General features: G+C 38.5%; 1 protein-coding gene across 3 annotated transcripts in view; it reads left to right on the plus strand.

Annotated features, from left to right (window-relative positions):
* The window catches only part of wdhd1 (WD repeat and HMG-box DNA binding protein 1), an 83,481-nt gene that overhangs the window by 54,155 nt on the left and 11,719 nt on the right, over positions 1–17,607 (plus strand). For all 3 annotated transcript variants that reach the window (XM_061887076.1, XM_061887075.1, XM_061887073.1), the window contains 4 exons: positions 2,303–2,334; positions 2,432–2,593; positions 3,984–4,126; positions 5,362–5,497. In XM_061887076.1, the coding sequence (XP_061743060.1) occupies positions 2,303–2,334; positions 2,432–2,593; positions 3,984–4,126; positions 5,362–5,497 (473 nt within the window). The remainder of the gene's footprint in view (positions 1–2,302; positions 2,335–2,431; positions 2,594–3,983; positions 4,127–5,361; positions 5,498–17,607) is intronic.

Raw genomic sequence — 17,607 nt, forward strand, 5'->3', positions numbered from 1 at the left:
ATAGTTTGAGTTGTTTGCAGATGCGTAAATACTTTTTATAGTAATATTAAAACCATATTCATTAATTGTAGTGTTAACCTGTCATTCATTATTCTACTAAAATAGTAATTGCAATCATAACATCAATAATTAGGCCCATATGCTAATCATGTGGTCCTGATATGAAGTACGCATAGATAAGTGGGTTCGGGTAGACTCTGGTGTAAACTTAAAGTACATAGAGGAAAGAAAATTAATAGTCCCCCACATATATACAAATATTAGATAAATAAAAATATTTTTAAAACAGACAAGAGAGGAAAGAAAACATATTTGAAAATATAGTTTCCATCATTGACTGACATCTGTGGACTGGTTGTATGTGTATGAAAAGAGATTGATCTTGACACTTCATTAACTATGTGATGTTCTCTCAACAGATGAGACATTATCTTCTTTAAAGACTTTTAGAATTTGTTTGTGTGAAGATCAATATCTCTCTTTTCATACACATACAACCAGTCCACAGATGTCAGTCAATGATGGAAATTATATTTTCAAATATGTTTTCTTTCCTCACTTGTCTGTTTTAAAAAAATATTTTTATTTATTTAATATTTGTATATGTAAATATTGAATGTATGCCACGATGTGGGACTATTAATTTTCTTTCCTCTATCTACTTTAAGTTTACACCATAGTCTACCCGAACCCACTTATCTATGTGTACTTCAAATCAGGACCACATGATTAGCATATGGGCTTAATTATTGATGTTATGACTGCAATGACTATTTTAGTAGAATAATGAATGACAGGTAATCTCTACAATTAAGTAATATGGTTTTAATATTACTATAAAAAGTATTTACGTTCCTGCAAACAACTCAAACTATGGAAAATCAGATATCAGCCCAGATCAGTACAGATGGCAGAGTTAAAAATATGTATTTAAAAAAACAACAAAAAAGCTAGCTCCATACATTAGGCAAATTAAATCTGAGAGATAATAGTGTAAATCTTACTTGTTCAGCCATGATAGTCCCATGAAAACGTGATTTCCTTTCTTTTTAATCCCAGGCAACTGCCATGGACCTTTCATCATAGATATGAATAAACACTCCATGTTTCTCCAGCGTAGCGTCCATCTTACCTCGGACTGCTGGTTCCAATCATTTTATTGATGTCAATGGTACATGTACTATTTAAATATACACAACATACAATACTCTGACATTTGTAACAAATCGAAAGGAGGAAAGAAAATTAATAGTCCCACTTTGTGGCATACATTCAATATTTACATATACAAATATTAAATAAATAAAAATATTTTTTTAAACAGACAAGTGAGGAAAGAAAACATATTTGAAAATATAATTTTCATCATTGACTGACATCTGTGGACTGGTTGTATGTGTATGAAAATAGACATATCTTAAAACTTCATTAACTATGTGATGTTCTCTCAACAGATGAGACATTACCGTCTTCAAAGACTTTTAGATAAAATTCAATTGGCATTTTCCACAACTCCACTAAATTTGGACTTTTTAGAATTTGTTTGTCGACAGGAGCTGTATTATCTTGATACATATTGACGATGACCCGCCCTGCTATACTTCTGATTGGCCCTGAGCGATTTTGGCCTGACCAATCAGAAAGGAGGGGCCGTGTAAGAATAACCGCCCATAAAGTGCCAAAACGAAGACGGCGAGCGCGCACATAGGCACCGCGCGCACGCAAAAAGGCGCCCCACGCGCGCACAGAGACACCTCGCGCATGCAAAAAGGCGCCGCACACGCGCGCAAAAGGGTGTCGCGCACGCGCACGAAGTGGAGAATCAGCGGTAGAAAATAGATGGATGTACTGTATGTATGCTATACATTGTGAATGCAGAACAGAAATCATCCATTCATCCATCCATTTCCTACCGCTTAATGCCTTTTGGGGTTGCGGGCGGCGCTGGTGCCTATCTCAGCTACAACCGGGCGGAAGGCAGTGTAAACCCTGGACAAGTCGCCAGCTCATTGCAGGGCCAACACAGATAGACAGACAAAATTATAGCTAATAAAGGGGTTGTACTTGTATAGCGCTTTTCTACCTTCAAAGTACTCAAAGCGCTTTGACACTATTTCCACATTTACCCATTCACACACACATTCACACACTGATGGAGGGAGCTGCCATGCAAGGCGCTAACCAGCACCCATCAGGAGCAAGGGTGAAGTGTCTTGCTCAGGACACAATCAATTAATTGCAAAATATTTAATGATAACTAGTTCTGTATTCAAATAATGCATCCCTCAATTTTGTTTTCCAGCTGTTAAGCTTGGCCGCTCGAACCCTTTCAAGGTGAGATTTGTTGATAACATAAACCTTGTTTCTGGTTATGTATGGGATATCTTTTTTTGTAAATGAGAATGTTTCGTTGTGCTTTTTCATTATACAGGTTTTTTGTGCGGGGAAGTCCTCCACTTCTGGTCAGCCTCGTGTGGCAAGCATCTTGGACAACATGACGTCCAACAGGAAGTCAGCTCCACTCAGTGCATCTGCCGGAAAGTCAAACAAAAGCACCGTCCTCAAACCACTCCCCCCAAGACCAAAGACCAAGGTACTAACGCACCAATAGTTAACCCTCTTTTACGTATTGTTTTTAAAAGCTTACACCAGGCCATATCTTATTGAGATGCTGCAGCCTTATTCTCCCAGCAGGACCCTGAGGTCTTCAGACCAGCTCCTCCTGGCTGTGCCTAAAACCTAGCTCAAAACCAGTGGAGATAGAGCCTATCAGCGGCAGGGTCTAGACTGTGGAACAGCCTTCCATTATCTATTAGAATTTCCCAGTCCCTAATCCAATATGAATCTAGGCTAAAAATATATTTTTACTCCCTTCGGCGTTCAAATCCATTTAAGCAGGATATCTTGGTCGTTTTATATCTTGTTTTGTAAAATTGTATTTATTACATGTTAGTATTTTTATATGATATATTTTGCAGTTTTTTTTCAAAGGTATATTTAACTATTGTATTGTATTCATCTTTCCGTGTTACAATGTAAATGTGACGCTGCTTGCACTATTTTTTTTAGATTGTTTCTTATGTCTGTACAGCACTTTGGCCGATTGGCTAAATAAATGACTAAACTGAAACTGAACTGAACCAACCCTAGCATTAAATAATATTCCAAAAACATTTTAGTTAAGTTAAAGTACCAATGATTGTCACACACACACTAGGTGTGGTGAAATTTGTCCTCTGCATTTGACCCATCCCGTTGTTCACCACCTGGGAGGTGAGGGGAGCAGTAGGCAGCAACAGTGGCCGCGCCCCAGAATCATTTTTGGTGATTCAACCCTCAATTCAAACGTTTGATGCTGAGTGCCAAGCAGGGAGGTAATGGGTCCCATTTTTTATCGTCTTTGGTATGACTCGACCAGGATTTGAACTTACAACCTACCGATCTCAGGGCGGACACTAACCACTAGGCCATTGAGTAGGTCATTTTAGGCACAAGTACGTAAAACCAGAGGGACAGGAAAAAAAAAAAACAAGTCAATTCAAGTTATATTTTAAATAAAAACAATTGGATAATTTAGTTTACCAACCAACCAACCTGACACTGTTTGTGTTACCCATTATCTCTTGCTGTGTGCAACACAAGACATACAGCAGTATACATTGAATTTCCCTTCACTGTATTTTTATTAGTTTAATAAACCAATTAAGTACAAATCAGATTTTTCAGCATGAATATAATTCATTCATGTTGGTTCTTATATTAGTTGGCATTAGTTGCCATCATATATAATCATTATCCAAGACAAAATAATAGAAATGACTGCATGAACATTTATGCAACATCAATCAATCAATCAGTTAATGATTATTTATATAGCCCTAAATCACTAGTGTCTCAAAGGGCTGCACAAACCACAACAACCTCCTCAGTAGCGCCCACATGTACAATCATTGCTCCTGAAAAATTATCTGTTTACTTTCCAGTCACAGTCTACTCTGCTGCAAATGACCAGTGTAAAGGCGGCCAATAATAAGACTCGGGAGAGTTTGGAGACGTCTGTAGAACAGCAGAAGCAACCCGAGCTCCCAACAGCTCCCTCGCTGGCCGACAACCCAGAAACTAAAAGGTACAAAATGAGAATACAGTGGAACATATTTATGACCGGCTAACCATTGCTTATGACTTTAGCCAGAGAGACATAAGGAAAATGGGCTATTATAAGAATTTTTAGTTGTCAACATGGTTTTCCTCCATTTGTGCATATTTTTATCGAGATTTGGGGTTGTCATATAATAATATAATATTTTAAAATCTTATCTAACATAGCTGTTGCCCCACTTTTGTTTCATGTCTTAACTATGAAAGTAACATTTTATACTAGTCGCCTAGAATAAAAGAAAAATCGGGTGCATTTTTGTTACTTATTGCGATTGAATCCAGGTTACTTAGTTTACTTTTCACTCGATAGGAAGTTACTGTGTATAAATTTCAATGCTGTATAACTAGTCAGTAGTTATGTTGCTGATGTCGTTACCTGCTGTTTAGCAATAATGAGGATGTTAAAACACGTCAACATAAACTGACCCATTTTTCATAAAAATATTTTCTTGGTTGTCAACCTGTGTCAATTTAAGCAGACACTTTTCAGCAATAGGAACACAATGGACCAAGATTTGATGAGTTAGTCGACATACTGTAGATTAGTTGTCAACATAAGCGTAGCCAAGTCAGACCTACACTGTTTCAATTTCCATTTCTCTAACAATGCAATTGTTGATGACTGAAGTGCTGATTTAAACCAAACCTAATCCCTGCCCCAATCTCCCCCCCTGCACATCCCACCCCCTGGATTGTAAATAATGTAAATAATTCAATGTATACATAACTTGTATGATGATTGTATTATGCTGACAGTATATATTTGTACCATGAATTGATTAACGTGGACCCCGACTTAAACAAGTTAAAAAAACTCATTGGGGTGTTACCATTTAGTAGTCAATTGTACGGAAAATGTACTGTACTGTGCAATCTACTAATAAAAGTTTCAATCAATCAATCAATCAAAAAAGCCAACCTAAACACGTTCCACTGTGTACAACTTTTTTTTAAATTCCGAACTTTAAAATTTCTTAAACTCTCACATGAAAATTATTAGGTAAAACTCACACCTTTTTATTGCTCATTCCAAATGCAGAATTAATGCTTCTTCAGTTTAAGCTAAACATGTGATTTAAGAAGCACCAACTTGTGTCCTTAAATGATTTTTCTGTGGTTGCTTGCTAAAGGCCAAGTTGCAAAAACGGCTTGATAAAAAGAGAAAGGATCTTCTTCTCACTTTATATTTTTGCTTTCCATCAGACCCAAAACGGGCTTCCAACTTTGGTCAGAAGAGAATAGGAAGAACATCATAGCAGACCACCCTGACCTGGAGGAGACTGACATCATCAAGGAGGCAATGGGTCGCTTTAGGTGCCTGTCAGCTGAGGAGCGATTGGTAAGAAACACAAATATTTGCATTATATTTGCCACTTTAGAATCCCACTTTGCACAGTCTTGAGTATTATGGGCTAATTTTGGTAGAACCCAATAACTAATGCATCCGCTCAGAAAACATGAATGTGCATGTTAAATATGTTGCACTGCGGGAAAATTAAGTATTTGAAAATAGATTATCTTATTTTTTAAGTTTGTCCTTACAAAAATATGAACAGTCCACACTTGATATGATAGGTTTAACATAACGGCGCACATAATATGATAATTATAATGATAATCATAACAGAATGTATAAGGGTCCACGAAAAAAAAAAACGTTAAATGAAGGTTATAAAAATAATTGGTATTTGGGTAAAGGAAATACATATTTGATCCCCTGTCAACTTGAAAAGATTCTGACCCCTACAGACCAGCTATTTGACCATGAAGCACACAAATTAGTCCTGTCCCTTTAAAGGTGAACATCATTCACAATTTTTATGTAAGACAAGAACATATATGTTTTTCTTTTTTTATGCATTACAATGGCCTGTTTTCTAAGATCCAAATACCAAAGGATAGACATTGTGTGTAAAAAAAATAAAATAGCGTGTACTACGAATGGGCGTGTTGTGTTGCGTGTGATCTACTAACTGGGTTTGCAATGGAAAAAAGTGGTGCAGACCGCCTTATTTAAATGAGTTTGTGTGCATACAGGGCTCTTACCACAGAGACACTTCATCGTTTTCTCCACATTTATGGTATGTGTGCGATGTGCTGACCCGGCGGCACACATCTGTAATCTGTAACACCTATTATGAATCATAATTGAGACAACAGAAACATTTGCACAATTAATTCTGTGCGCATGAAAATGTGCACAATGAAAGACCTCATGTAGGAAATATATTAAATAAAAAAACATTTAAAAAAAAAATGCCAGCAGACTCCAAACACATCAATTTAGTGTGTTTTATTCAGGCCCTTAAATCGTCCAGCAGCTATAAAATTGGAAAAGGAAATTGCTGAACAGACGACATGCCAAATTTTTTTTGTTTCTGTTGGCGCACACATGTTGGACGAAGGATTCTTGTCTGTGCAGCACAAGCACTGATCCTTCAACTGTGTGGAACTGTCAGTTTACATGTCATTCTGACACGTGCTAAATAAAACACAACATAGTGCTTGAAAATCGATGATGCGTGTTAATAAATCCCATTGTGCGTGTTAAAATGTATTTTTGCAGTCCATTTTGCACACGTTAAGTAGATCAGCTTTGCATGTGCAATCAGGTTTGCACGTGTTTTAGTACATGTAAACCTATAGTAAATCAGGCCCTAAGTAATTAACTACAGTAAGTACGAGGTGGTTAAGAATGCAGCTAATGGGAGTACACTATTCCGCCCTTAAAGCCCTCTAAAACCCTAAAGGACCGCCAACAACATTACATTTACATTTTTGGACATAAATATAGTATTATATAAAAGTATTAGCAATATTATTACTATTAGTGCTAACGCAGACAAACAATTTTTACAAGGCCATCCATGCTTAAAATGACAAATACTTAAATGTTTCATATTATTATGAATGTTCTTATGACTACATTATATATATACTTACAGCTTGTATATAAAACAATGATGGGGTTTTTTAATGTTTTAGCGCCCTTTATTGGCGTAATAGTGCAATTTCCATTTGCTCCATTGTTAGCTGACTTTTGCTAGCGTTTATTTACGATTTAGATTTAATGATAGACAATATTCCCCTAAAAAGTTCCTCATCGAGAAAGTATTCTCAATCTCAAGTCGTGACACCTGTCACGGAAACATTGAAACCTCTCTATCACCACAAGCAAGACCAAAGAGCTGTCAAAGGACCTCAAAGACACGATCTAGACCTGCACAAGACTGGAATAAACTACAAGGCTATCAGCAAGAAGCTTGGTGAGAAAGGGACCACTGTTGGCACAAAATGTTTGGAAATTAAAGAAATACAAAAAAAACAGTTGCTGTGACGGAATATCCAATTGGAAACCAGTTCTCTCTGAGTGTAATTAATATTTTTTTAGTATATGACAAAATAACTTGTTAGGATGCTCTTAAAGAAGACACTTAAATACGTGACATGACACGAACACATCCCGATAAAGAGAAATCTATAAACAGCTGTATTTTGACATTAAAATATTTAGAATTTATTCTGAGTTTGTTAGTCAGTAAACAACAATAATAAATAGCAGTGGATCACATGAAATCATTTAATTCATTCAGATCACACACACACGCGATCGTTATTCATACTTAATTTAGTGATGTAAGAACTAAACGTCCATATACATAAATGTAGACAATGTTATGTACATGTAAATAGCAAAGAAAATTGATTCACCACATAGTTTGTATTTACAGTTAATAGTTGAAGCAGTTCACCAAAAAAGTGATATTTGTGTATGTCTCTGATGATCACAATAACCACAAGTGTCACTTAAACTTTAAAACATTACTAACTCTAAAAAGCAGCATGTAGCATTCTCCCATTTTGTTTACATTCCCACATAGCTACACAAGCTGACATGACCCAATCGCTCCTTAGTGTAAGAGACACACTGCGTATGGCCAACAATAGGGCTGGGCAATACAGTTGTGATCAAAATTATTCAACCCCCACACAATTTTGGTGTTTTAGCAAGTTGGACATTTATTCCGTATTTTGTTTATAGTCCTATCAAATAAAGATGCATTAAATAGACAAATGCAACTTGAATTACAACATTATATTTTGTAACATACCAAACAGTGTCATTTCTCTTAATATCTCATTGACAAAATTATTCAACCCCTTGAAGATCATAACTCTTAAGAACAGAATTTGAATAAGGTCTTTTCGATCAGGTGTTGAAAACACCTGTAGATGTGATTAGAACCATAACGAGCATCAATTAAACTGATTGAAAAAGACTGTGACGCTAAGCTTCTTGTAGATGGTCAATGGTGTATTTGCAACATGGTGAAGTCCAGGGAGTGGTCAAAGAAGTCAAGAGAGGGGGTAATTTATCTTCATAAGAAAGGATATGGATATAAGAAAATAACAAAGACATTACACATTCCAAGAGACACAGTTAAGAGCACAATTTTAAGACACAGTTAAGAGCACAAAGTTTAAAGCTGAAGGCACAGTGGAAACACTACCTGGGCTTGGTAGAAAGAGGATGCTGTGTGCAACTGCTGTCCGGTATTTGAAGCGTACAGTGGTGAAAAACCCCCGGGTAACAGCTGAGGAACTACAACAGGACATTGCAGAGGGGGGAACGCAGGTTTCGTCCCAGACAATAAGACGTGCACTACGAGATGAAGTCCTCCATGCCAGAACTCCCAGGCGCACCCTACTTCTGACTACCAGGCACAAGAAAAATAGACTCCAGTATGCCAAAAATCATCTGGATAAACCCCAAAGGTTTTGGGAAACTATTCTATGGAGTGATGAGACAAAACTGGAACTCTTTGGGCCTATGAATCAACGTTATGTCTGGAGGAGAGAAAAAATGAAGCTTACAAAGAGAAGAACACCTTGCCTACTGTTAAGCATGGTGGGGGGTCAATCATGCTCTGGGGCTGTTTCTCTGCCTCAGATACCGGGAATCTCCGGCGCGTTCAAGGCATTATGAATTCTATTTCCTACCAGGATATATTAGCTGCAAATGTCATGAAGTCAGTGACGAAGCTGAGGCTTGGGAGACGTTGGACCTTCCAACAGGACAACGATCCCAAGCATACCTCCAAATCAACAACAGAGTGGTTGCAGAAGAAGGGCTGGAAGACTCTGGAGTGGCCTTCACACTCGCCTGACCTAAATCCTATAGAAAAGCTGTGGTGGGACTTGAAGGTAGTTGCAGCACGCAAGCCCAAGATTATGAATGAACTAGAGGCCTTTGCCCAAGAGGAATGGGCTAAAATACCTGTAGATCGTTGCAAGAAGCTTGTGTCCGGTTATGTATCACGTTTGAAGGAAGTAATTACTGCCAAAGGGTGTTCTACTAAGTACTAAAGATGCATGTAACTAGGGGGTTGAATCATTTTGTCAATGAGATATTAAGAAAAATGTCCTTTATTGGTATTTTGTAAAATACAGTGTTACAATTTAAGTTGCAATTGTCTATTTGTCAGAGACATTTTAAAACAAGCTATTAGTGCACTTTTGTGCGTGATGTCATTAAGATGACATATAAAAACAACACTAAATTAAAGTGCACTTTTTGTACAGAACGCCACTACAATAGTTAAAAATAAATAAAGTTCACTTTTGTGCATGATGTCACACAAGATATTTCAATAAGTGTCACATAAAAATGAGCACCATATCAAATAGTATATGTCCTACGACAGTGGTTCTCAACCTTTTTTCAATGATGTACCCCTTGTGAACATTTTTTTGATTCAAGTACCCCCTAATCAGAGCAAAGCATTTTTGGTTGGAAAAAAAAGATAAAGAAGTGAAATAAAGCACTATGTCATCAGTTTCTGATTTATGAAGTTATATAAAAGTGCAAAATATTGCTTATTTGTAATGGTCTTTTTTGAACTATTTGGAAAAAAAGATATAAAAATAAACAAGTGATTCAACTATAAATAAAGATTTCTACACATAGAAGTAATCATCAACTTAAAGTGCCCTCTTTGGGGATTGTAATAGAGATCCATCTGGATTCATGAACTTAATTCTAAACATTTCTTCACAAAAAAATAAATCTTTAACATCAATATTTATGGAACTTGTCTACAAAAAATGTAGCTGTCAACACTGAATATTGCATTGTTGCATTTCTTTTCACAGTTTATGAACTTGCATTTATATTTTGTTGAAGAATTAATCAATAAATATATTTATAAAGGAATTTTGAATTGTTGCTAGTTTTAGAATATTTTTTTTTAAATCTCACGTACCCCTTGGCATACCTTCAAGTACCCCCAGGGGTACGCGTACCCCCATTTGAGAACCACTGTCCTACGGTGTTGAGGTGGAAGTAGTTGCTTCGGCATATTGTGGGCGTGGCACCCAACGGAGATGTTGACATGCACAGTTAGAAGCACTCTTCATTCTCTAGTAGGTGACTTTTCAAATGATGCTACAAATTAGCAGTGCTGCTACTTTTGGTAGCAACGCTTCTACGGTATAAATGTTCAACATGTTCCCACTTGAAGCCAAACCACTGCCAGACGATGCTCCCCGTGCTGTTTTTCTTGGGAATTAATTCTGCCTTCATTTGTTACTAGATTTGCATATTCTTTCTCTCGTATTACCACTCGTGACACACCGTTAGCATCACAGCTAATGTTACCCATGTCGCTACCTCTCTACTCGGGGAAGGCGTGTGACGTTGCACATGTGACATATGTAAGAAGTTGTGCTTATTTTAAGTTTCTGTGAGAAGGAGAGAGTAGAAAGAGGGACAAACGCATGCAGTGTAATGCTCGCAGCTAAAAGCAATTGCGTGAGAATGTATACTCGAATATGACGATATAGTCATTTTCTATATCGCACAGAGACAACCCCCGCGATATATCGAGTTTATCGATATATCCCCCAGCCCTAGCCAACAGTAGCATTAAAGCTGGAGCATGGAAACGGGGACTTCACATGCAGGTGTGAAAATCTGTCTGATTCCTCCTATTTCGGCTCATTCTCTGGCAGACCAGGTGGTAGAGGATGAGTTATGATTGGGCAGCATGGCGTAGTGGGTAGAGCGGCCGTGCCAGAAACCTGAGCGTTGCAGGTTTGCTCCCCGCATCTTACCAACCAAATCGCAGCTGATGTGTCTTTGGGCAGGACACTTCACCCTTGCCCCCGGTGCCGCTCACGATTGATGAATGATAGTCGGTGGTCGGCGGGGCCGTAGGGGCAAACTGGCAGCCACGCTTCCCTCAGTCTACCCCAGGGCAGCTGTGGCTACGAAAGTAGCTTACCACAGCCTGGTGTGAATGAATGATGGGTTTTTCCTTCTCTGTGAAGCGCTTTGAGTGTCTAGAAAAGTGCTTTATAAATATAATCCATTATTAGTATTATTATTATTATTATTATTATTATTATTAGGGACCGATGTCCCTTTGGGACAGAGGACCCTATTGAATGTCTAAGGTTTTATTATTATTATTATTGTTATAGTCTTTATTATCATGCCGCCGCCTCTTTGAGCTTTAATTTGACCGCCTCAACATCCTTCAAAACTCACCAAATTTGACACACACATCAGGACTGGTGAAAATTGCGATACAGCGCCCCCTAAGAAGTAAACACGGACAAAACTGTATGTAACTTCCAGTAGGAATGTCGTAGAAACATGAAACAAAAACCACTATGTAGGTCTCAGTTAGACCTATATCTCATCCAATGAGACCCCCCGGTTAAAATTAACAGGAAGTTTGCTATTCCCAATTCAATACAAAAGCTGGCTAAAGAATTTCGCTCTTTTTCAAACATTACCTCCTCAAAGGCCGTTTGTCGTTTCGGCTTCAAATAAGCACAGAAGAGAGATTGAACCCTTCTTATTAAAAGTTAAATAAAGAGTTTTAATTACTACCCCGGTTTGGATTTTATGAGCCCGCAAAGAACCATTGCGCTGCTGCTGTTGTCACAAAATGGCGGCTTTCCGCTCAGACAAAACTGTAGGACTGTCATACACACATGAAGCAAAAACTTCAATATAGGTCTCATTGAGACCTATATTTCATACACTGACCACCCCCAAGTAAAATCAACAGGAAGTTTGCTATTGCCACTTCAATACAACAACTGCATTACATTCACCATGCATTAGAGTCTCAAAATGGCGGCACCAAGGCGTCCTTATAAAATGCCCAAGCCACTTTATAACTGTTATTACTATCAGACTGATTTATAACACATGTGTATACAACTTTTTCTCTGTGTATTAATCCATCCTTCCATCTTTTACCGCTTATCTGGGCTTAGGTCGCGGGGGCAGCAGCCAAAGCGGTCCCGTCCATCGCTGCTTGCAGCTATAAATATTGTTATTATTACTATTTTGTCTCATTCTATGGCATACCAGGTGGTAGAGGATGAGTTATGATGTCATTTACTGGCACTGTGTCAAAATAACAATCTGCAGCCACAGACCGTCCCATTATAAATTGTTATGATAGACAGCGATGTGTAGTTGTTCAAGTTAAAACTGCCTCAATGACTCACGCAAGGTTTGGGAAAATGTAATGTGGTCAAATTAGACCAAAATTAAGTTCCTTGGCTTCCACTCGACCTGTTTGGATATGAAAAAAAGAATGAATATGAATGAGCGCAACAACAGCATTTCTACTGTCAAATATGGAGGTGAAAAACTTCTGTTTTGGGCCTATTTTTCACACCAAGATCCCTTCTGAGATGCTTGCAACACAAGAAACGTCTGATCTCGAGCTATCTAGATCTGACTGTGCAGTCTAGGGCAGTGGTTCTCAAATGGGGGTACGCGTACCTATGGGGGTACTTGAAGGTATGCCAAGGGGTACGTGAGATTTTTTTTTTTATATGATTTAAAAATAGCAACAATTCAAAAATCCTTTATAAATATATTTATTGAATAATACTTCAATAAAATATGAATGTAAGTTCATAAACTGTGAAAAGAAATACAACAATGCAATATTCAGTGTTGACAGCTGGATTTTTTTGTGGACATGTTCCATAATTATTGATGTTAAGATTTCTTTTTTTGGCAAGAAATGTTTAGAATTAAGTTTATGAATCTAGTTTGATCTCTATTACAATCCCCAAAGAGGGCACTTTAAGTTGATGATTACTTCTACGTGTAGAAATCTTTATTAGAGTCCGCGAGGCCCATTGCAAAAGGACTCCCTTAGGAGTCCTTTTGCAATGGGCCAAAGGACCCTATTGAAATTGTAAGGTTTTATTTATAATTGAATCACTTGTTTATTTTTCAACAAGTTTTTAGTCATTTTTATATCTTTTTTTCCAAATAGTTAAAGAAAGACCACTACAAATGAGCAACATTTTGCAATGTTATACAATTTAATAAATCAGAAACTGATGACATAGTGCTGTATTTTACTTCTTTATCTCTTTTTTCAACCCAAAATGCTTTGCTCTGATTAGGGGGTACTTAAATTAAAAAAATGTTCACAGGGGGTACATCACTGAAAAAAGTTTGAGAACCACTGGTCTAGGTTATCGTCACAAAGTGCTTTTCTTGGAGATCAACTACCTATTTCTCTCAAAAATACAAATTAATTAATGAATGATATTACGTATATTTCTGTTAGAATAAACCTAACAAATAATTTTGGACTGTCCATGTCCTGTCTGCGCTGGCAGACATAGATGGGCGTTGGGCGCGATAACCTGATCCTGACCCTGCATTCATCAACCTTCTCAACAGGCAGCTGCATGACGCGCTACACGATGCCCAGAGCGTGGATGTGAATTGGTGGGGGAGGGGCACTTGTTGCCTGGAAACCCTATTGCCTGCGATCTGGCATTGAGGGCACAAAGCACTGATCTCCAGATAAAACTGCGAGACTGTGACGCGGGCAGACTTAACTGGTTTTCTGTTGGGGCTGGATTAGAATCTCTTTCCCAGACTGTCAGCTGGTTCCCGTGACATTGAATGAAACCATTTTGCAATTGAATCTGTCCATGCGGACACAGCTAATATGCCACAGGGTTGCGTCACAGACTTGATGTCCCAACCTTACCGGTGGGCGCAGTTTTGTATTAAATTTGAAATCTAAAAGTAGTTAGGGTTGTGCGATATATACATTGTAAACGATATACATTTGGCTGAGGATAGAGCTTTTTAAATACTGTCGATATGTCATGAAAATTCATGTTGATGACACGTAGCTGTGTCCTGCAAATTTGGCCGACAAACGAATGACGCAATGTGGCGATCTCGCTAGTAGGCTAGGGGCTAACGTCCCTCCACAGTGTAAGTAATTAATCTTCGCCTCTGTGTTGACAAAAAAATACTACGTTTCTTGTGCATATCATTATCACTGGAGGACGAGGAATAGCTAAACAAGCTATACTAAACCCCATAGGAGGATACAGTAAGCTATGCTAAGTTAGAGCTCTTGAATATAAGCGGGAGTGAGCAGATCAACACAAATATTGACAGCAAAGAAGTAGGGTTGTATCGATACCAATATTTTAGTACCGCTACAAAAATGACCTACTCAGTGGCCTAGTGGGTAGAGTGTCCGCCCTGAGATCGGTAGGTTGTGAGTTCAAACCCCGGTTGAGTCATACCAACGACTATGAAAAATGGGACCCATTACCTCCCTGCTTGGCACTCAGCATTAAGGGTTGAAATTGGGGGTTAAATCACCAAAAATGATTCCCGGGCGCGGCACCGGTGCTGCTCACTGCTCTCCTCACCTCCCAGGGGGTCATCAAGGGTGATGGGTCAAATGCAGAGAATAATTTCCCCACATCTAGTGTGTGTGACAATCGTTGGTACTTTAACTTTAACTTTAAATGAAAGAAGTGTAAAGACATAAAACCAGGGTCGAAAAATTATTCAAAAGAAAGAACATTAATCCTCTACAAAAACTGGAACTTCTTTATCTTTATACTGTTAACTGCCTGCACATGCTGGAATAATGCAGTTATTGACAGTGCAGTGGAAAGCCGATGTATTTAATTTGCAATTAAGTTAACGCAGTCTCAAAGAAATACATCCTGCTGAGGCACGTTCTGATGAAACATCCACATTTTGATGTCCGGACCCTGAGACCTTGGGCCCTCGAAACTGTGGCCCTCTTTATTATGTAGTTGAATAGCCCTGCCCTGGACTCTTAACAGGAAATGAGGATTTTAGCTTTAGGCATTAAGAAAGCCTTTAACCGTGTTTGGAACTGCGGCCTTATAACCAAATTGACATTCTTTGGCATACATGGAGGCTTACGGTATATGGATGGATTTCATTATTCTTAGCCAATTAGAGGGTTGCATATTACGTCACATCCGTTTTTCTTCTTCACGGCTTAATTCACAAGATGGTCAAGTTGCTTGAGTGTAGAATTAAAACAGAGTGAGTGTTAACTTCAGAAAATGTCGTATTGCTCTTCTGTTTTGGGGTGTTACAGTCGTTCAAATAGGGAGACTGGAAATAATTTTCATATAGTCTCGAAAGAAGCAGTTCATAAAGGTAATACAGTCAGGGAAAAAACAAAAGTGTCTCGAAGGAAATGGCTCTTAAAAATATAACTTTCATCATCTTGTGGAATACAATCGGACTGCTTGTGTCTGCAGTGATCACTTTGAAAAATATTTGTTTGAACATTTTGAGAAACGTTCTCTGATGCAATCGAGTTTATTCTCTACCATATTAGTTGTGTTTGATAGCAGAACTAAACCTAAAGAAAGGGTAATAGATCGCATTAGTTTGTTTTCTTTTTAGGTTTATATGCCTAAATATAACTACAAAGATCTGATTGTGCAAATAAACTAACGTCATGTTAAGTCCTAGTAATAGATATTTTGATTTTTGGTTCAATACACCGTATTGTCGTTCTTGATTTTCATAAGAGAAATCAAATCAACTTCATTTATAAAGCACATTTCAAATTTACCACCGGGATAGCCAAAGTGCTGTACAATGGGCAGGTTAAAAGATAATACGAGAACCAAGCAAACACAACACAAACAGAACATGATAAAAAATAAATAAATAAAACAAAAAAACAGGTTCACAGCAGGTGTATTATGGGGCGTCATTGCAGGAAAGATATCACTCAGTGTTAAAAGCCATGGAATAAAAGTATGTTTTTAAGAGAGATTTAAAAACAGGAAGAGAGGAGGCTTGTCTAACACTCAGAGGTAGGTCGTTCCAGAGCTTGGGAGCAGCAGCAGCGAAAGCTCTGTCACCTCTAAGCTTCAGCCTTGTGTCAGGGGCCGTCAGTAGCAGCTGATTGGCTACTGACGGATGGGGCAGTAAGGCTGAAGGAGGTCAGAGAGATATGTTGGCGCGAGGTTGTTTTGACATTTAAAAACAAATAGAAGGAGTTTAAAGTTTATTTGGTTACGCACAGAGAGCCAGTGAAGGGACGCTAATATAGGGGTGAAGTGCTCACGTCTGCGGGTCTGTGTTAGCAGACGAGCAGCAGAGTTCTGCACGAGCTGCAGGCGGGCGAGGGAGGCCTGGCTAATGCCTACATACAGGGCACTGCAGTAGTCTAAACGATTCGAGATAAAGGTGTGGATTAATTTCTGGAGACCATGTCCTGATAAAAGCGGTTTCACTTTCGCTATTTGGCGCAATTGATAAAAGCTTTTTTGAACGACGCTGCTGATTTGTTTTTCGAATTTAAAATCTGGGTTGAACTTTACCCCCAGGTTTGTGACACAGTCGCTGAGATACGGGGTCAGAATGCCGAGGTCAACGTTGTGGGAGGGAGAGCGACTTGGACCGAACAACATAACTTCTGTTTTGTCTTCATTTAGGCTCAGAAAGTTAGCTGAAAGCCAGGCTTTGATGTCGTGCAGGCAGTCAATGAGACGTTGAACCGTGTCTTTTTGTGCCATGGTGAAATAGATTTGGCAATCATCGGCATAAAAATGAAATGCAATACCGTACTTCCTAGAAATAGAACCAAAGGGGAGAAGGTAAAGCGCAATTAAGATTGGGGCAAGGATAGAGCCCTGGGGGACCCCATGTGGAAGGTGAGCTGTGGAAGACATAAAACTGTCTATTTTTACACAAAAACTTCTGTCGGTTTGGTACGACCTGAACCAGTTGAGGGTGGCGCCCTTAATTCCCACACAGTCCTCAAGACGAGTGATTAAGGTGGCCTGGTTGACAGTGTCGAACGCAGCAGACAGATCTAAAAGCACCAGTGCAACATATTTACCAGAATCGATTGACAGGAGTATATCGTTAAAATTTTTTAGAAGTGCTGACTCTGTGCTGTGGAGGGCTTTAAAATGGGACATGAACAGCTCAGTGATACCATTATCCTCTTAGAAGGGCAACAACTGACTGTAGACAACCTTCTGTAATATTTTGGAACTGTATGGAAGATTAGAGATAGGTCTAAGGTTAGCGAGGAGAGGGGGTCGATGCTTGGTTTTATAAGTAGAGGTCGTATCACTGCATGTTTA

Source organism: Nerophis ophidion, linkage group LG25 (genome assembly GCF_033978795.1).
Source record: "Nerophis ophidion isolate RoL-2023_Sa linkage group LG25, RoL_Noph_v1.0, whole genome shotgun sequence".
In the NCBI taxonomy this organism is placed as follows: Eukaryota; Metazoa; Chordata; class Actinopteri; order Syngnathiformes; family Syngnathidae; genus Nerophis; species Nerophis ophidion.